The sequence below is a fragment of the Pyricularia grisea genome (genome assembly GCF_004355905.1).
Source record: "Pyricularia grisea strain NI907 chromosome Unknown Pyricularia_grisea_NI907_Scaffold_2, whole genome shotgun sequence".
In the NCBI taxonomy this organism is placed as follows: Eukaryota; Fungi; Ascomycota; class Sordariomycetes; order Magnaporthales; family Pyriculariaceae; genus Pyricularia; species Pyricularia grisea.
The window spans coordinates 8,064,776-8,082,598 of NW_022156717.1; the positions used below are offsets into that span (position 1 = coordinate 8,064,776).

Genomic DNA, 17,823 nt, shown 5'->3' on the forward strand with positions numbered 1-17,823 from the left:
GGCTAGGTCGCAAGCCCGATCCAAGGGAGCACATAGCTGTTGATAAAAAGGCATGCGCGACATGAGTGTTGCCGTCGTGTCGCTTCCATACTGGCGGTATTTGGGCCCCCGCGGTACAACTGAATCTTTCAAAGAGCCTGGAAGGCTGACTTTGCTTCGCACTCTGCCTGGTTTCACTCCCCCTTTTCTTGTTACTCCGCGGCGTCTTCCGATCTCGGCGATGTCTGGGCGCCTTATCGACGCCACAGTTCGTATGGCTTCCCGTCCCCCGCTGAGAAGCTAATGGACAGCCATTCGGGAGCTGAGCATGTAGTTGGTGGGGGAGGAGGCCTTTGGATAGGATGGTATTTACATGGTTGGCCCGGTATTTATGGTGTCGCTTTTTACCCACTTTGGAAGAATCGCAAGCTTGAAGAAGCGTCAATATATAACTACCTACCCATGTAACGTGTCTGTCTCTGATTCTTTACCCTCAGTGGCTCTGGATGTGCGGTAATCCTGACTTTAGACCAGGCTCTAGGAGACAAGCAAGACAAGTTATAGTGGGACGATGGAGGGAGCACACGTGCAACGGGCGTATTTGCCACAAGATCAGCCATTTCGGGGTAGTTGGTGTCGTTGATAGGGTATCTCCAACTGAGCGTTGACCTGGGTTTGAAGCTAGAACTAGACTAGAAGAAAGAAGAGAACAAACAGAAGAGAAGAAGAAAATACACAGAGGAATCCGTACACCCAAATAGACTACCTACTTGACTATGCCAAAAGTAATAGCTGAAGATACCATGTGATTGTTGGCTGTGAGCCGAGTATACCTACAATCTACTTACCAATGGGCCGACGGGAGGGAGTGTGGTTTGTTCGAAACACTGCAGCCTCACCAAGTAATGGGTTCTGCCGAAAGCGGAATTAGAGAAATTTCGATACATCCCAACATGGAGCCAGCCTACCCGGTTGACAACCCATACCAGCGGCTGGTTTAAATAAATATATAATATATGACAATGTGTGAGAATTATACACTGATTAGGGTTAGAATACATAGCTCGCTTAGAGAGTTACAGTCGTCTATAAGCTCTGGCGTATACGCATTACCTTGGTACCTAGGTAGGCACCTTTGGCATATCACAAGTTTAGCCAGACAACTTGTATACTGGCAACTCTGCCATGCAATCATATGGAAGATCATTTAGGAACAAGGAGGATACCATGAGAAACGCTAATATTCCAACCGAGTTGCAATACAAAGACAAGGGGGAAAAATTAAAATCCGTCTAGCTGGGTTGCGATTATGTGCTCGGTAGTTAATATACTGCTCATTCAGCATGAGCAGCTGCATACCATACATAGCCTGCTTCTGAGAGAGGTTTTTGTGCTAAACTGTGCGCGAGTGAAACGCTGTGATTGGCCAAGATCTAAAATCTGACCCAGAAAAAGTCATTTACTACCGTATGTGCATAGTTTGCGAAGCATCAGAGAAGCTGGTATCTGATATAGTTAAGGTTGTTGGCCATTTGCTCAGTGCCTCTTAAGCATGGGAGGTATTAGGTAACATACCTGACATACAAAGCCAGCTCAAAGTTAGGCTGCGTTGACAGGCGCTCCCTTGAACATCGAACCTCGATGCTATTGGGCAGCTGTCCCCCCGCTTTTATACCCACATATCCTGCGACCAGGGACCTGACGTGGATCTAAGTCGCGCTCAATTTTTTTTTTTCCCATTGAAAAGCAGTCTTTAGCCATTTCCGCAAACTTGCATCTGCCATTGATACACCTTCCATTAACAACGTTTAACGGCAAAGACTTCATCAAACAGAAAAGACTTGGAGCAACGCCTGTAATAACACAAAACTCAGATACAAAATGTAAGTTTCAGATCAATTCGCTTGAAACACAAACGTACTGCCGACTGCTAACTGGCCTAAAATAGGAACTGCTTTCGTCGAGCCGCTCTGCGGGCCGCTTCAGCCCAGACAGCCCAGACAGCCAGGACTGCAATTGTTAGCAAGCGAGTCGTTCCTGTGCTAGCTGCTGTGCCTGCCATGGTAGCCAAGTCGACCGCACTGCCCCTTGCTCGAGCCTTCTCCGTGTCCCGGACCCTGGCCAATGTCGAAGAGGACAGTGGCAACTCTACATCACAGGAGGGTAAGATAAAACTGGTCGCTAGATAAGACTCGCAGACAAGACGATATGAATCTGATCCTGGATGACACGCTAACATCCCACGCTACAGAGTCTGCGGAGCTGAAAAATGAGCTTCATCCCGAAGAACCACCCAATGGTGTATTTGTTAGGAACCTGGTGTTCGACGCCACCGACGAGCACCTTGTCGAAGCCTTCTCTCAGTACGGCAAAGTCATTCAGGGCAAAATCGCGCGGGATGCTCGTGGGTTGAGCAGAGGGTAAGTTAGACTTGTCTGGCGACATGCTACTTGCGAAACCACACATCCGGTTCATTGAATAACGAGTCGGCGATATGTGTCATTGCAGATATGGATTCATTTACTATGAGCAACCCGAGGAGGCACTGAAGGCTTTAGAGGAGGCCAACAACACCTTTTGGCACGGGCGACGGATAACCGTCGCTGCTCGCACCAAGGAGGATAAGCCCAGAAAGAGTCGGCAGCAGACATTCGGGCGCCCTCCCAGCGAGCATCTCTACATTGGGAATATCCCGTACGAGACTACCGATGCGGAGCTCAACAAGTTCTTCTCGTCCCTGGAGAACCTCAAGGACGTGAGGATAGCCGTTGACCGCAGCACAGGATGGCCTCGCGGATTCGCACACGCCGACTTCCATGATGTGGAGTCTGCGACGAAGGCCGCGGAGCAAATCAAGACGATGGAGCTGATGGGAAGGCCCCTGCGAGTGGACTTTTCCACCCCTCCTGAGTCCCAGACTCGGCCGCAGATGCAGAACCGGTCCCGATCTCGGCGCTATTGAACAGCACGAGGAATCGAAGAGGCTTGCCTTGTGGCAATTTCATGATTATCTTCGGGATTGAGTAGGAAATGGCGCGCGATTATCGGATGCCCCAATATTGTACAAAAAAGTGTTTTATTAGCCCTTATGTGTACACAATTAATATGTACATTAGAATATTTAGACTCAGAACTCACTCTACACCTACTTGTCAAGATAATGATGACCTTTGTATACATGGAACAATTACATACATTACGTTGGTTGGGTGCATTTGTAATCAGCGCCCTACTCTGAACTCCTTTGTATGGGTAACTGAGTTAGGTAATACGCAATAAACCAACCAACCAAAGTTGCGACACTGTGAGTGCAGTGGATCCATCCAATTGTTCGAGCCCCGCAAAGCCGCACGTCTGCACTGGCGTGGCTCGACTGTCGTCCCCAGACAGACGGACCTGCATGTGGGGGAGGGGACACAACAGTAGCCACGGGTTTGAGCCGCGGTCCTCGGAGCAGTGATGAGGTTGGTAGGTTATGTACCTTACCTATCTATGTATGATTGCTTGGACAATCTGTAACCTCCTCCCTTAGGCATATTTCTTACCTTTGTTCAAGCCCCTGCCTGACCCGATGAGACTTGGTTACGATCGTCTACGGTACATATTTGACGACACAAACATTTGGTCTTAAACGCCTTAATCGTCATACAAACACTAATCAGGTTTTAAACGTAAGTCGTCAAAACTGCGTGCCGACCCAACGACAGACATCCTTACTTGTCCACACCACCCATTCCATTCATTTAGTCACCACTTATCTGACCACTCGATTGCCCGACCGTTTAGCAGAACCACCGACAGAGAACCCGAGTCTACCGTTCCATCCGGCACGTCGCATCAAAACAAGACCGCCGCCATGTCTTTCATGGGAGGGGCCGAGTGCTCAACCGCGGGCAACCCCCTTAGCCAACTGGCAAAGCACGCCCAGGATGATCAGAGCCTACAGCGTGACAGGTTGGTGAATCGGGGCCCCTCAACCGGCCCGGACTCTTTCCGGAGTGTCATGCACAACGGACCAGCCCAAGACGGGGTAAGTCGCATCAACAGGTTTGGAGAATGTGGCCCGACCTCGGACTGGCGACTGACGCAGTATCTCTTGTCCCCTATTCTGGCATACCTAGGCCATGAACGCTTTTATGAACCAGCCTGCGAACATGCCCGAGATGGCCTTTGAACACGGCCCTCATGGCCAGTTCCCCCTCGATGCCGCACAAGCAGCTCATCTTCGAGGGGCTACCATATCACCAACACACATGGCGGGGATTCCGAGCTCGACAGTATCACCATTCAGCGCCGCCGAATTCGCAGCTTTCCAACGTCAAAACCACGAGGCCATGCCATCATCTTCCAGCGCCGGCGCCGTGTCTGCAAGTGCGCCCAGCTTACAGCAACACCGGCCAACGCTTGGTACAGTTCACCCGATGGGCATGGGAATGGGAATGGGCATGGGCATGGGTATGGGTATGGGGTATGCATCAATGGGCCGGCCGCTGTACCAGCCCATGTTCCAACAGCAAGGCGGCGTGTCGCAAGAGATGCTAGATGGAGTTGTGGATAAGGGTAAGGGCAAGGAAAAGATACTGGAACTGGACGACAACCAGTGGGAGGAACAATTCGCCAAAATCGAGTTGGAGAACAAGCAAGTCGAGGAAGACGAGAGCTTGGCAATGGAACCAGAACTCAACAAGATGGACGAGGAGCTTCTCGAATCGGAGACAGGGTTCGGTGACTTCGAGTCAATATGGAACGGCATACAAGCCGGAAATGCTGATATGGCTGATATGGCTGATTTGACGCAGTTTTGGGAGACCTCCAACGCACGCTTGGGGCAAGCTCCTCCAATCGAGCCTTATATGTTTGAGGAGGACAACATATTTAAGGATCAGCCAAATGCCTTTGAGGAAGGCATGCGTATCATGGACGAGGGAGGCAACTTATCACTCGCGGCACTCGCCTTTGAGGCGGCGGTGCAGGCAGATCCAAATCATGTCGAGGCCTGGGTGCAGCTCGGATCGGCTCAGGCACAAAACGAAAAGGAGGATGCAGCCATTCGGGCGCTGGAGAGGGCACTTGAGATCGATCCCAACAACCTTGCTGCCCTAACGGCCTTGGCTGTCTCGTACACCAACGAGAGCTACGATGGTACGTCGCACAGGACTCTCGAGCGATGGTTGTCTGTCAAGTACCCTCATATCTGCCCACCAGAGAAGCTCTCGTCTGCGGCGGACCTGGGCTTCACTGACCGTGAGGAACTCCGAAAGCGTGTCACAAACATGTTCCTCGAGGCTGCTCGTCTCGCGCCGGATGGACAGCATATGGACCCAGACGTCCAGGTTGGACTTGGTGTGCTCTTCTACGGCGGTGACGACTTCTCAAAGGCCGTCGACTGCTTCAGCGCCGCATTGGCCTCCTCCGAGCAGGGTACGAGCAACCAACAAAACCAGGTACATCTTCTCTGGAACCGCCTCGGCGCCACCATGGCCAACAGTGGCCGGAGCGAGGAGGCCATCCACGCGTACGAAAAAGCACTTGCCATCCGGCCGAACTTTGTCCGCGCACGCTACAACCTGGGTATTAGCTGCATCAACATGAACTGCGAGCGTGAGGCCGCCGGTCACCTTCTGGCCGCGTTGGCCATGCACAAGGAGGTTGAAAAGAGTGGACGTGAGAGAGCCCGCGAGATCCTGGGTGGAAACGGCTCTGTGAGCGAGGCGGACCTCGAGCGCCTCACAACGCAGAATCGTAGCACAACCCTGTATGACAGCCTACGCCGTGTTTTTACGACATTAGGCCGGCGTGACCTGTGCGACAAGGTCGTGCCTGGGGTAGATCCCGATGTCTTCAGGAAGGACTTTGACTTTTAGTTAGTTTTCACAACACGACTTTGACAGCCAGGTTGCTCCTAATTTAGAGCCTACGAGCTGGTCTTTTCTAGGCTCATGATGTCGTAGTGCCGTATTCTTTGTCTATATATATTGCTGGCGGGGGCTGTGACCGAGTATAGCAATCATGCACCCGTATCAAACGTTGAGTGATATCTGTAAGACAACGCCTAGGTACTACACCAGGCCGCTGTCCCCAATGCACAATTGCAAACGTCTGAAGTTACGGCAACCAAAATCGAAACCTTGAACAGAATAGGTGGCTGCAAAAAGGAGCGCTGCTGTCAAAAACGTAACAAGTGCCAAGGTCATAAAGAAAACGCGACAATGTTGATCCTTCATTTCACGGTGATGAATCCTATCCCATCCCTGGCACTTCTGATAGCCTTTCTCAGTCCCTGCTCCTCGGTATCCGTCCATTGGACTGACAGCTGATCCCACTTCATGCCAGGCGTGTTATACTCCGCCTTATACTGGGCTTGCTGTGCTCGGAGACGCTCCATCTCGCGCGGATCCCCGGTTCCAGAGAAGACCACAAGTGCCGTACATGGCGGTAGGGCTGCATATATACGGCCAATGCGCTGCGTCACAGTGGCGACTGCAACTTCCAGAAGACATCTTTCATCTGCACTGGCTTCCTCAATGGGCCCCTTGTTCGCATCTCCGTTCGTGGCACCCTCCCCAGTGACAATGCCAAGTCTCATACGCCGCTCGAGTTCATCCACAGACGGCGGCCCGTTCGAGTTTGACTGCGACCTGTTACGATTCCACCAGCCACGAAGTGCCTCTAGCTCCCTCATGCGAGCCCAGACAAAATCAACGCCTCCGCCTTGAATTTCCTTGCCGTCAACGTCTCCTGCCACTGCACGTACAATTCCGGCTTCGACCTCTGCATCAGACTTGCACGGGATGAAATGGTCAGCGTCGCTATACTGATTCCAACCCAGCTCACCCCAATCGACTGCAGCAGAGGATTTGCCCGTGGCGACGCCACCCTTGGCCTCTGGGCCACCCTGAGCTCGGTATGCCGTGCCAGCGCGAGCCAGACGCTTAAATATACTTTCCTTGTTGTCGCCCGACACACCCCACTCCTTGCCCTTTTCGCACTTCTTCTTGACCAGGTCGAGAGCCGTCAAGGCATCCTCGTAGCTGTCATGACCTTTCAAGGAGCCCTCGTCCTTTTGAACCTGGCGACCGAGGTACTTCGAGGCAAGGTGCTTGAGGGAGTGCTTGCCGTTGGGGGAGGATGGATTTGGAAACAGAATAGATGTGTCGACGACAAATGGGTGGGCCAGTTGAAGAGCCTTCATATCTGAATCAAGAGAGTGTCCGACGAGAATTGATCTTGGGGTCAGGAGCTCAAGCAGACGCTTTTGGATATCGGGCAGCGTAGTCGTGACAGGCTCGAGCATCTCTTTCGTAATGCCGGAGAACTGCGTCAGGTAGTCGAGAATGGGCAGGCTTGGTTTGACCAGCTCATCCATAACCACCTCACCGTCCCAGGATAAGATTGTAACCCTCGTCAAGGAAAGATCGTGATTCGTCGGTCCTGTGCGGCACATCTCGCAGTCGATGGCAAATACCTCACGCCCCGCCGTGATGCTACCCTGCTGTATGTCTGCTTCTGGAACCGTACCATCCTCTAGGGTCGCAACATCGGTGTGAACCCATCCCTCGGGGTCCTGGAAAGTCTTGCGGCTCTCTTCATCCTTAAGCATTGCAGGGTGCAGAGAGAAGTTGTGCTCAAGATACTCCTGTGGCGTGGCGATGAATTCAGTGATGCGAGTGCGGACATCTTTGAAGCCCGGTTGATCCTGTAGGGGTTTCGGACCTTTGCGGGACTTGTCGTCCTTGGTCTTTGGGAGTGGAAGCTTGAGCATGGTGGTCACAGGAGAATGAATCCTGGGTGCCGCACCCCTCTCGTCGGCGGTAGCTCGCACGGGCCAGAGATGGGGGAACACGTCTGCCAACGGCCTCACAGCCGCTGGTAAGGCCTCAGGGTCCAGTTTCCTGGGATAGTAGTCGTCTGGGGACGTCTCTATGCGGGGAGTGCTGCGATCGTGCTCCTCATACTTGGAGAAGTCGACGTCCTTCTTGAACATGGCCTCTTCGAGACCAGGAATCATGATGGTAACTATCTTGGTGAACTGCGGCCGGTGGGAGACAGCAACCCACTGCGGCGCCGTCCCATCGGCAAGAATATAGAGAATGAGGTTGCGAAGGTCGGTGACTTGTATCTTGCTCTGAAGTCGAGAAGATGGGGAGAACGTGATACCGGGATAGTTTCCGTTACCCTTTTTGGGAATCTTCTTGCGGCGTTTCGCCGGAGGAGCTACCTCCATGCTTTCTTCGTCTTCAACCTTCATCGAGACCCTGCTGCTACCATCTACCGCCTCGGCCGTGTCGGCACCAGGACTGGATCGTGGACGCTTGGAGCCACTGATAGAAATTGAAGATTCGCGCTGGCGACCCTCTGCGTCCGGCATCAACGCAGGTTCTGAGGACTCAGCAGGTGCCATTTATCATTCAGCCGAAATCTTGACGCACACACCAACTATGAACGGCGAGTGAAACTATACCTACCTAGCTTGAATGGATTGATTCAACTTTCAAGCCTAGCTGTGAGGCACGCAGGGTTTGAGGCAAGCGAGATGATGTTGCGAAGTGGATGAAAATTCTGCAGGCGCAGAGACTCGTGGCAACTGCAGCTTGAAGTAATTGATGGCTGGTGAAAGGCAGGTAGCCAAATCTATTATGTGAAGAAAAAAAAAGGAAAAAAAGACAATTAAGGGTAAGGTAGGTAGGTACGGCCACAAAACTAAGCCGACAGTGAGTGATTGCTAACTGAAGAACAATACCAAAAAGTCTAGCACTATTGATTGGTCTAGTCGGGCTAGGTACTTCCAGGTTTAAATCAAATCATTCAGTCATAACTTTCATTTTCGCAACTGCCCAAAAGAGTGAAAAGGTCGGTGCCTTTGTGGTCCGATAGTGTGAAAACCCAAATGCACGGTGGACTCTCATTGGGGAAATCACAACAACCTTTGTTGGCCGCGTTGACATTTTCCATGAGATAGACCTCTACCTACCTAGGTAGGTACCTAAGATATAGATAGATTGCTTTCCGTGATGCATATAAACGCTGAAAGTATCAAAAACAATTAATCACTCGTTAATCCTGCAACGTTTACTTCTTCATTTTGTCTCTCTGTAGGTATTTGACAGGGACAATCTACGCTATGGGTCCATCAAGTCGTTAACCTGTCGACACACGACACGGCTCGGAAGACTTGATCACTTTGATTGTCATCATACTCGCTAGCTAGCCTAAATCGGCCCTCAGAATTTCTGGTGCCAGCCTTGCCAATGCCTCGATTGGCCTCAGCACCCTCTCCTGGAAAAATGCCTTGTCCGCATGGTTTCCTGGATTCTTCACCCACCTCCTCAACAGCATGGACTCGTCTTCCCGCCCCTCTATACTTTCAATTCCAGACAGCATGGTCTTGGCCTCGTGCAAGACCTCCCAGTCGTCAGAGTGACCTTTAGGGGCGTTGTTGACGACAATCAGCAGGATCGCATGCAACATGGAAGCCTGATCGGATCGGTCCAGTATTCCCATGATTTCTGGGTGCGCCGTCTTGGCGAGCTCCTCCCGATCCGGGACTGACGTTTGCGTCAGGATCTTGGCAATGAGCATGAGACCTGTCAAGCGGAAGGTCTTGAAGGGCGCGACGTATTGATATGGATCACAGTGTAGTGCGATAAAACAGGCCGTCGAGAGCGCTTTCGTGAGGTTTTCCGTGCCCAAGTAGTAGAGAGTTGCTGCCTGCAGGGTTTGTGCGAGGGGCTGCCAAGCCCAAAGTTGCGCATCAACGAGCGGCTTGCAACTTTGCCAGTTCGCCTTGAGCATCGCAAGCCGTTCCTCAAACGTCGGTTTGGCGCTGCGGTCATGTCGGCACTCTTCATATATAGCTTCCACCTTGGAGCGCCAGGATTTTTGCTTGAAGTGGTCGCCCTCCCCAGGTGGGTACATTAGTTGCTCTACACCCGGAGATAGAGTAAGATCATTCAGCGAGACTACTGGTGAGTCTTGACAAACTTGGTAAACATTCAGATCGTCCTTGCATCGTGGACATTTGCAGGTGAAATGGTAGAGCCATAAGTCCTCTTGCCGAAACCTAACGGGTTTTGTGTAGTCTGTATAATATGTTTAGCACACTGGCTAGGAGCGAGGCCTGAGCAACAGGGGCCTTCAATATCTCACCGATGTATGAGATAGAAATCTCGGATCCTTGCTTGATGGGCATCTCTGCTCTGAGATAAGCCTTGCGCCGCCAAAATAGTACCACGGCATTGGGTAGACATGAGTGGTTGACCATAGCGAGCACAGGGTCGAGAAATGTGCCGCTCGCGCCTGTGTCGGCATCGAACCTATCAAAGGAATTTGTTTGGATCTATCGTGGTGTCAATTTGCGAATCATACTACTAGATGGGATAAAAAATATATATAAAAAAATCGAGGCGAGGCAACGGAGGCTTGATCTCACCTTGCACAGTACGTCCAGTGACATGAACAGATTCGCATCATCCTCCTTGCGTCCAGCGTAGTGAATGCCCGCATATGCCTGCAACTTCATATCCTCCCAAAGTTGTTTCCTCTCTTTGAAACGCTCATCGTTGCCCTCGAGCTGGGCTACAATTTGTTGTACCTCAGGCCAACGGACCAGGAGCTGCACCAGCGTCCGCACAGGAGTCGGTAGCCAATCTTTGCCCACCGCCGTCTGGACCTTACGGAACACTTTGCATTCTTTGGAATGCACCAGTTTCCAGTTGGCTTTTTGGCACTCGCTACTGCAGTATTTGACAGCCTTTTCGCAGCCCATACAGCCAAAAACCTTGGCGTTTTGGTCCAAGCAGTGGTGACATGTCGTCGAGGCCCGAGCCGCGTCAGGAAAGGCTGCCAATGGATTGTCAAATTCAGCAATCAGATCACCCGGCTGAAAGTCCCGTGTTGCACGAAGCGAACGGCCTGATCCAACCCCCTTAGTCCCCTGCACGACAATTCCAGGATGATTTTCCTTTATGCGTTGATCAATCTGTGACCCGGCCATTGTTTTGGTTTTGTTGCCGTTTGCTCAACGTTGATGAAAGTTGGAGTGGTAGTGTAGCGGGTGGGGGAGCCATGCGTCCAGTGGTGGAATCAACGCAGGCACCTAAAGGTATGGAGTAAGTTAAGTACCTTAGGTATGTATGAACGCAATCATTTACCTGCACTGTAGGGAATTTAGTGGTCAACCCGAACCCCATCGAAATAGTGAGAGGAGTTACTCAAACGAAAACATTCATTGGATGTCAAAAATATTCGCTGGAAAATATGAGACGAACAAAAATTGAGAGAAGAAAAGCAAAAAAAAAAAAAAAAAAAAAAAAAAAAAAAAAAAAAAAAAAAAAACAAGACTAAAATTGACATATTATGTATCTGAATATTTGGATATATTGCATCTATCTCTACAGTTCATCATGTCCTGCCTTCTCTCCCGACCCCTTGTCGTTTGCCTTCAGTTGATCCCGAAGCATAGTCAACAAAGAACCACTCCAATGGTCCGAATCCGACTTGGTATCAGCAGCTGCTTTTGCAATATGGTAGTCCCAGCACACATCCTTCATAGTATTACCCGTCACTTCACAGTATGCAGCACTAGACGCCGACTTTGTCGGCCATTGTCCAGTAATGGCGCCCATGCTTTCGTCAAGGAATGTATCGGACACCAGATTCGCCGCTCTCACCTGAGCATCTTTGTACTGGGGATCTTTGACGATTAGGACGCGTAGGATCTCTTGCATCCCATTTTTGTCGAGGAAGAACCGGCGTATCTCAGAACTCTTCAAGAGACCATTGACGGCAGACAGCTTTGCTTTGACTAGGTTCGGTCCAGGGTCTCGGCCAGAAGCAGCCAGAGTCTCTTTGCCTGGTTGAATGGTGGAAAAGACAAGACTGCCGAGTGAGGCTCGCTTCCCGTTGCTGGAGCAGGTTGCCTCCATCAGAGGCGACCAGTGTTTCTCCACTGCCTTGAGAGCCGCAGGGTTGTTTTGTAGTGCGGCCGAGATGGTTCCAGCTGCCCGAACGGCGCGGAGGATGATGGAAGATGCTGCATCCTTGGAAAATACATCCTCTGCGCTCATAACACAGAATAGCGAGCGGAGGACGTCGAGGTCCTGCGCAATGATAGAGCCGAAGTACATGTCGTGGGAGAGCTCGTTAAGCTTTTCAAGGGCGTCATCAAAGTCCGCGATGTTGCCTACACGGTCTGCCTTCAAAATGGCCAATGCTTGATGGAATTGCTCGGCCTCTGGTCCTGTCTGCTCCTTGACCTTGCCGACGGGTTCGTATTTCGGAGCACCGGCCGGAACAGGTCTCTCGGCACCTTCTTCTGGATCCACAAGGACAATGGAGCTGTCAACAGGTAGACCCTCTAAGTCTGGTCTCTTCTCGTTTGGGTCGTTCAGTTTTGCCTCCTTCTCGCCCGTCTGTATGTTCAGGCGGACGTGAAGGCCAGGCGGTATGTCCTGGTCTGGGCGTACTGGTTGGAACTCCTTCGTCGCTTGGAATATCTTGGGGTAACAATCGGTTGCGTTCTTGGAGTGGCATATTAACTCGGTTTCGCCATCGTCTTTGACCACGGGCGGGGATCCCGATGCCAATGCAGTTCCCGCACACGCAAACAGCCCTAGCAAGGTCAAATAACGCATTGTGACGATGCAGCAATGTGAAAGGTAAATGGCTGCTAAGGTTGGCGAAAGCTCAGCTCAAGAACTTTGAGCGACCATAGGGGGACAAATTTTATTTAAATATGTAGGTATGGACAGTATGTTCCTATACGACAGAAATGAACGAATAAGGCTGCCCAGATGGTGTTATGTATCAAATTTTCGGGAAAATAACAGATATCACATTTAAGAACCTCTCCACAGCTCGCCAGGCGATGAGTCTTCGTTTTGACCCAATCCTGGTGAGATTTGAGGCTACCCGCCTTCTTGTAACGCAAATCGGTGACATGGCGATTTCCAATTTGACCTTGGGATCCTTCTAAAGAGTTCTTTGTGCGTCATTCTTGGATTTTTGTATTTGTCGAATTTTGATTGGCTCTCACAAGCGCGGCAGGATCCACAAGTCGCCTAGCTCGGCTCATCCGCGCCAATTTTGCTCCAACGACTCGGGCCGCTAATGGCAGCAACCGATGGGCTTTTGAAGCTGGGAATTGAACTTCGCCAACTTCACAAACAAGCCCCAATTGATACGCAAACAACCACGATCGGAATCCTCTCCCCACGCGACCACAGCTGCGGAAGCAACCAGTCAGCATGTTGTCTCTGCGTCGAGGAACCGCCGTTATGGCGCGGCAGTCACGCACTGCATTGCGTCCCAGGCAAACACGATCCTACGCCTCCGACCACACCCACCACAACGGACCTGCCCCAGTCGAAGAGGGCATGGGCGTATGTCGATGAAGCTGTCACTTGTTGAGTCAATTCGTTGACGGCGTGCTAATTCTGGCCCTTCCCTGTAGACCTTCTTCTATTTCCTCTTCGGTGCGGTCCCCGTCTCCACCGGCCTCTACTACGCCACCCGCCCGGGACCGAATGGAGAGCCATCGACCATCACGACTGCCATTGATCGCTGGTCAGACTTGCAGAACACGTGGGAGGAGCGCAACAGCCGACACACCGACCTCATTGAGCAGGCTGCCCATGATAAGAACCTCTTCTATAACTGCGAGAGGAACACTCATGTCGAGCTCAAGTATCCCGAGTACGTCATCCCACAGACAAAAAAAAACCCTAGAACGAACCAGCCATATATCTAACCATAGAATGCAGGATGTTTCAACAAGGCTCTCCATATTCAGTGCCGGCAGGGCACTACGTCAACCTAGACAAGGTTGTGGATCACTACAGGCAGAAGCATGTCAACGAGGAGGAGGCTAAAGCAAGTAAGCTGGCGGCCAAGAAGGCGGAATAAGCTGCAGCATCTGTATGATACAACGCAACTGCTTGCAACATAGAGCTTTTATCAGGTCTTGATTGGCGCTTGCGCATCCGGCCGTCCAATTTATTCGGCGTTCCATCTCCGTTGCGCCGGGCCCATGATCCATGCGCCATATCAGATCTCATGGTCAAACTTCGGCCATTGATGCATGCTCTCATGTTGAGATATTTGGGCTGTCAAGATGACGTTGTGCTCCCAGAGTGATTGGTATTTTAATTCAACGAGAAGAGCCGTGAGTTTCGGATCTAAGCCGGAATCTATTTGATATCCTACGCCAATTTGTCGCTATTTCTCGAGCGTTACACTACAGCGTATCAAATCGTTTCGCACTTGACCTTGTACGAGTGGCTGGCACCCTATTAAACATGAATAGGGACTTCTTCAAGTTACCTATTGCAGACTGGCGTAATAGTTGTGTTGTCGGAGAGGTCCTGGACAATCCACTCCTTCCCTGAATCAGAACAGTTTGGCTGACTACGACTACCTTGGAGTGGTTGCTATTTCGAGCAAAGTTTTTCCGCCCGCCTAACGAATGCATCGACCGTATCGGCACAGGCACTGCAGGTGCAAGATTATCTTTTGCTATGACATTTCCTCTCGTTTCATTTCAATCCGCGCCCCTGATCTTGGAGAAGAAAAAAAAACATCGATAAATCAATTATAAGAAGACAGTTTGAACGGCGCTACAACCATGTCACATTTCATATCGGAGCCGTCATCCCCCAATAGCAGGAGACCTGATGATTGCTTGGGGGCGGCCACAATTGAGCCCGCTCGGGCCCCAGCTATCTGTGTCAGGCAGTCCTCCAGTCGAGTTGGTCTTGGGGTCTTTGCGGAAACCAACATCTCTCATGGTGCGCTGATTTTCCAAGAAAGACCTGTTTTCGAGGCCACTCACGACAACTACTGTGAGACATGCTTAAAGGATGGCCCGGAAACGTATAAAACCCTTTCTCCCAAGAGGAAGGCACTGATGCAGGCTGCCTTTCGGCCACTCGCAAATGCGGACCAAATTCCGCTGTCGAAAGCATACGAACTACTTCCTGAAATCGGCAAAATGGTTCGCCAGCCGACCATGGTCGAGTTCGATGTGACCCTGGATCAATACAAGTCGGGCACATCGTCGTCTTCATCCCCAAGGTGGCCGACACAATACGACAAACAGATTTTAAAATTTGTCCGCTTGTACGCCTTTCGCGCACCGGAGGATTGCGGAAACAGGAGGCATGGCGCATACATCTATCTCATCGGCTCATTGATCAACCACAAGTGCAGCAAGTTCAACTGCAACTTTAGCTTTCAAGACGGCGAGATCCGGGTAATTGCCAGGACTAATATCACAAAAGGCCAAGAGTTGAGCATAAACTATGGATCACCAGCGTTTGACTGTTTTTGCGAGGAATGCGAAGACATAAGAAAGTCACATAACCATTATCGTTTGAGTTGTACGATGAGTTAATGCAAACTGGACCGGTGGTCGGGAAACCAAGAATGTTTATGGGGCTCACATTGCCAAACCAAGAGCCGTCTCAAATAGATAAATTCACCAGACTCCACAGGACGATAACAGCCCGGACAGCCAGGGAGCAAACGTCACACTTGAGACAGGGCCATGAAAGACGAGCATCGCATGAGAAAAAAAATAATTGAATTCGCAACCAGCAATTTGCCCAAAGATTCGTCTTTTATTTGCACTATCATCTCCAGTCGGTTGGAGCTTTGCCAACCTCTAGAGTAAAACCGTGACCGTGCGCCATATTCCGGAATGAATTTCAATGCAAGACCCTCCCCAAAACTTTGCCAAACCTGGCCCTTACTTCAGAGGAATGAAACGAGACGAGTGGGTAGCACCAATACCCGGGCGACCGTGCTTGACGGGCTTGCTGTGGAACAGTTAGCGAAACCTTTTCTTCACCAGCGCATCTGCTTCGGGGATCTGGTTGGAAAGTCGTGATATGGACGTACTATGAAATCGAAAACTCAGCCAGGTAGTGGCCAACCATCTCGGGCTTTATCTCGACCTGGTTGAACTCCTTGCCGGAGTAAATGCCGATGACGGAACCGATCATCTCAGGGACGACAATCATGTCACGGAGATGGGTCTTGACAAGGTCGGGCTTCTCGTTGGGCTTGGCCTCCTGCTTGGCCTTGCGGAGCTTCTTGATCAAGCCCATGGGCTTGCGCTTCAAGCCGCGGTTGATTCGGCGCCTGGCACGAGCGTGAACGACATCACGGAGCTGGTCTGAAGTAAGATCGAGGAGCCTGGATTCGAGAGCAATGAAAAATAGTCAGCCTGCTGTTCCAGCCTTTCAGCCACACCACTGTCGAATATTCGTCGTGACGCATGCCCTCACAGACAAACGACCGGTGGCCGATGAAATAATGGCGTGTGTCGTCGGTAAGGTGGTTTTGGCAACGTACTGGTCGAGGTCGACTCCACGGTAAGAAAACTTGCGGAAGGCTCTTCTCTTCTTGATCTCAGCTGCCTCCTCGGCGTTCTAGAAATCCCCATTTTCAGGTCAGTCTGTGTTGCATAGCAAACGACAAGGCGGCTGCCGGAGCAGAACTGTCAAGGGGAAAACGCACGTATTCGACGTCAGCCATGATTGCGGTTGGTGTTCCTCGTCGGTTTCGGCGGCGATGTGTCGATTGAGGAGCGTTCGGTCGTCACGAGGTGAGAAATTCGACTTTTGCTAGAGGATGATGGTTGGGTGGGGGAGATATTTGGTCGCGATTGTGTGTGATCAGTCCAGCTTAGTCATAATCAACCGCCTCCCGCGAGGGCTTTCTTCTGATTGCTCAGTTCAGGAGAGTCACGTGAGATACTGTTATTCCACTATGACCCACCGACCCATGCAGGGTGCACTGGAGCCATGTCTACCTACCGAAGCTACTGCTACAGGTAAGGTAGGTACACCTACCTTGCATGTTGTCATGTCTGGTGATAGGATTCATTTCGCCTTGGCAAACAATTTCCATTGGCTTAGCTACGTGATCAGTTTGTTTTAATATCTACTTCGTGGGTGAAAGTTTGAACATAAAAAGGTCGAATCATTTTTGGATGGACCCTGCACAAGGATGAGGGCCCAAGGCTATTTATTATGTTTTGAACTTGGTTCCCGGTAATCCCTCTGTTATCTAAAGTAGGCAAGGTAGCTAGGTATGCTACCGGCCAGAAGCCAGAGGGATACTTGCCTTTCCGCCCCTCTTAGTTGTAACCTGAAACTTCTAGGAGATTTGAAGCTCAAGTTATACTTTGAATTATAATTATCCCTTCACTTTGAGCGCGCAGGTACCTAAGTACATGTAGATATATACTGAACTTCATTACCCTGGATTTGTTCCAGCATGCTTGTGTGCAGGTGCCAGAATTACCCAACTACCGTAGGTCAAGATGTGGAATGATGTTGGCGGACATGTGCTTGCTAGATAGTATGTTTTGGCTCCGTCGAACTTAGCTGGAAAGTAAAGTTCAAACTTCCTTTGGCTGATGAATAGCGAGACGGTTGGGATCGAGCCCTGCCGAATCGAACCATCGTCGAACTCAGGACTTTGGTCTGTGTGAGGCCGACCGAAATACTATTCGAGTGCCCTTTACTACACTGTAGAAGTAAAGTAACATCAGTATTTATTTACATAAACGCGACAGCGCAAAAAAAAAAAAAAAAAAAAAAAAAGGGTAAGATCCAACGATATTGCGGGTTTTATAGCATAATGGGCGATTCAGAGTTGCAGAATATGTGGCTCTTTCATCAGACAAGCGTCACCCCTTGAATTGACACTCTGTATCGATCGACCAGTGCGCGGGTTGGGCAGCTTGGGCTAGGCTGCGTCAGAACTTGGGGGCACAACTACAGGGGTTAGGACAGTGAGATCTGCACGTTGGAACGCGCTGCCGAGGCTTGTCATCAATTA

At 50.8% G+C, this 17,823-nt stretch overlaps 9 protein-coding genes across 9 annotated transcripts; 5 read left to right on the forward strand and 4 right to left on the reverse strand.

Annotated features, from left to right (window-relative positions):
• Positions 1–52: 52 nt before the first annotated feature.
• On the forward strand, positions 53–685 carry PgNI_05002 (uncharacterized protein; the record flags this gene model as incomplete). Its single annotated transcript, XM_031125043.1, has 2 exons — positions 53–251; positions 514–685. 2 exons carry the CDS (start codon positions 53–55, stop codon positions 645–647), a joined length of 333 nt encoding a protein of 110 aa, XP_030985628.1. The 3' UTR covers positions 648–685.
• A 1,043-nt stretch (positions 686–1,728) lies between these two features.
• Positions 1,729–3,161, forward strand: PgNI_05003 (uncharacterized protein). The gene is made up of 4 exons (XM_031125044.1): positions 1,729–1,862; positions 1,928–2,142; positions 2,231–2,399; positions 2,488–3,161. Coding segments are annotated over exons 1-4 (840 nt in total). The 5' UTR covers positions 1,729–1,860; the 3' UTR covers positions 2,942–3,161.
• Positions 3,162–3,675: 514 nt separating this feature from the next.
• PgNI_05004 (uncharacterized protein) lies at positions 3,676–5,843 on the forward strand (the record flags this gene model as incomplete). The annotated part of the gene is made up of 2 exons (XM_031125045.1): positions 3,676–4,009; positions 4,101–5,843. The coding sequence occupies exons 1-2, from the start codon at positions 3,836–3,838 to the stop codon at positions 5,841–5,843; spliced, it is 1,917 nt and encodes a 638-aa protein (XP_030985613.1). The 5' UTR covers positions 3,676–3,835.
• Positions 5,844–6,199: 356 nt separating this feature from the next.
• Positions 6,200–8,380, reverse strand: PgNI_05005 (uncharacterized protein; the record flags this gene model as incomplete). Its single annotated transcript, XM_031125046.1, has 1 exon — positions 6,200–8,380. One exon carries the CDS (start codon positions 8,378–8,380, stop codon positions 6,200–6,202), a length of 2,181 nt encoding a protein of 726 aa, XP_030985614.1.
• Positions 8,381–9,150: 770 nt separating this feature from the next.
• On the reverse strand, positions 9,151–10,995 carry PgNI_05006 (uncharacterized protein). The gene is made up of 3 exons (XM_031125047.1): positions 10,409–10,995; positions 10,126–10,315; positions 9,151–10,058 (listed from the first exon to the last, which is right to left on the reverse strand). The coding sequence occupies exons 1-3, from the start codon at positions 10,970–10,972 to the stop codon at positions 9,184–9,186; spliced, it is 1,629 nt and encodes a 542-aa protein (XP_030985615.1). The 5' UTR covers positions 10,973–10,995; the 3' UTR covers positions 9,151–9,183.
• A 374-nt stretch (positions 10,996–11,369) lies between these two features.
• PgNI_05007 (uncharacterized protein) lies at positions 11,370–12,611 on the reverse strand (the record flags this gene model as incomplete). The annotated part of the gene is made up of 1 exon (XM_031125048.1): positions 11,370–12,611. One exon carries the CDS (start codon positions 12,609–12,611, stop codon positions 11,370–11,372), a length of 1,242 nt encoding a protein of 413 aa, XP_030985616.1.
• A 495-nt stretch (positions 12,612–13,106) lies between these two features.
• On the forward strand, positions 13,107–14,261 carry PgNI_05008 (uncharacterized protein). The gene is made up of 3 exons (XM_031125049.1): positions 13,107–13,358; positions 13,430–13,671; positions 13,740–14,261. Exons 1-3 carry the CDS (start codon positions 13,224–13,226, stop codon positions 13,879–13,881), a joined length of 519 nt encoding a protein of 172 aa, XP_030984563.1. The 5' UTR covers positions 13,107–13,223; the 3' UTR covers positions 13,882–14,261.
• A 338-nt stretch (positions 14,262–14,599) lies between these two features.
• PgNI_05009 (uncharacterized protein) lies at positions 14,600–15,367 on the forward strand (the record flags this gene model as incomplete). Its single annotated transcript, XM_031125050.1, has 1 exon — positions 14,600–15,367. One exon carries the CDS (start codon positions 14,600–14,602, stop codon positions 15,365–15,367), a length of 768 nt encoding a protein of 255 aa, XP_030984564.1.
• PgNI_05010 (uncharacterized protein) lies at positions 15,100–16,611 on the reverse strand. Its single transcript, XM_031125051.1, has 4 exons — positions 16,495–16,611; positions 16,267–16,406; positions 15,874–16,170; positions 15,100–15,791 (listed from the first exon to the last, which is right to left on the reverse strand). Exons 1-4 carry the CDS (start codon positions 16,510–16,512, stop codon positions 15,722–15,724), a joined length of 525 nt encoding a protein of 174 aa, XP_030984817.1. The 5' UTR covers positions 16,513–16,611; the 3' UTR covers positions 15,100–15,721.
• Positions 16,612–17,823: the final 1,212 nt, after the last annotated feature.

Coding starts and splice junctions, on each gene's coding strand:
- PgNI_05003 (XM_031125044.1), top strand. Junction 2,143..2,230: donor CAACTCTACATCACAGGAGG/GTAAGATAAAAC, acceptor CCCACGCTACAG/AGTCTGCGGAGCTGAAAAAT. Junction 2,400..2,487: donor GCTCGTGGGTTGAGCAGAGG/GTAAGTTAGACT, acceptor GTGTCATTGCAG/ATATGGATTCATTTACTATG.
- PgNI_05006 (XM_031125047.1), bottom strand. CDS start 10,972: ATGGCCGGGTCACAGATTGATCAACGCATAAAGGAAAATCATCCTGGA. Junction 10,316..10,408: donor CACTGGACGTACTGTGCAAG/GTGAGATCAAGC, acceptor ACACCACGATAG/ATCCAAACAAATTCCTTTGA. Junction 10,059..10,125: donor GATTTCTATCTCATACATCG/GTGAGATATTGA, acceptor CATATTATACAG/ACTACACAAAACCCGTTAGG.
- PgNI_05008 (XM_031125049.1), top strand. CDS start 13,224: ATGTTGTCTCTGCGTCGAGGAACCGCCGTTATGGCGCGGCAGTCACGC. Junction 13,359..13,429: donor CAGTCGAAGAGGGCATGGGC/GTATGTCGATGA, acceptor CCTTCCCTGTAG/ACCTTCTTCTATTTCCTCTT. Junction 13,672..13,739: donor GTCGAGCTCAAGTATCCCGA/GTACGTCATCCC, acceptor CATAGAATGCAG/GATGTTTCAACAAGGCTCTC.
- PgNI_05010 (XM_031125051.1), bottom strand. Junction 16,171..16,266: donor TCATCGGCCACCGGTCGTTT/GTCTGTGAGGGC, acceptor TCTCGAATCCAG/GCTCCTCGATCTTACTTCAG. Junction 15,792..15,873: donor GCTGAGTTTTCGATTTCATA/GTACGTCCATAT, acceptor ACTGTTCCACAG/CAAGCCCGTCAAGCACGGTC.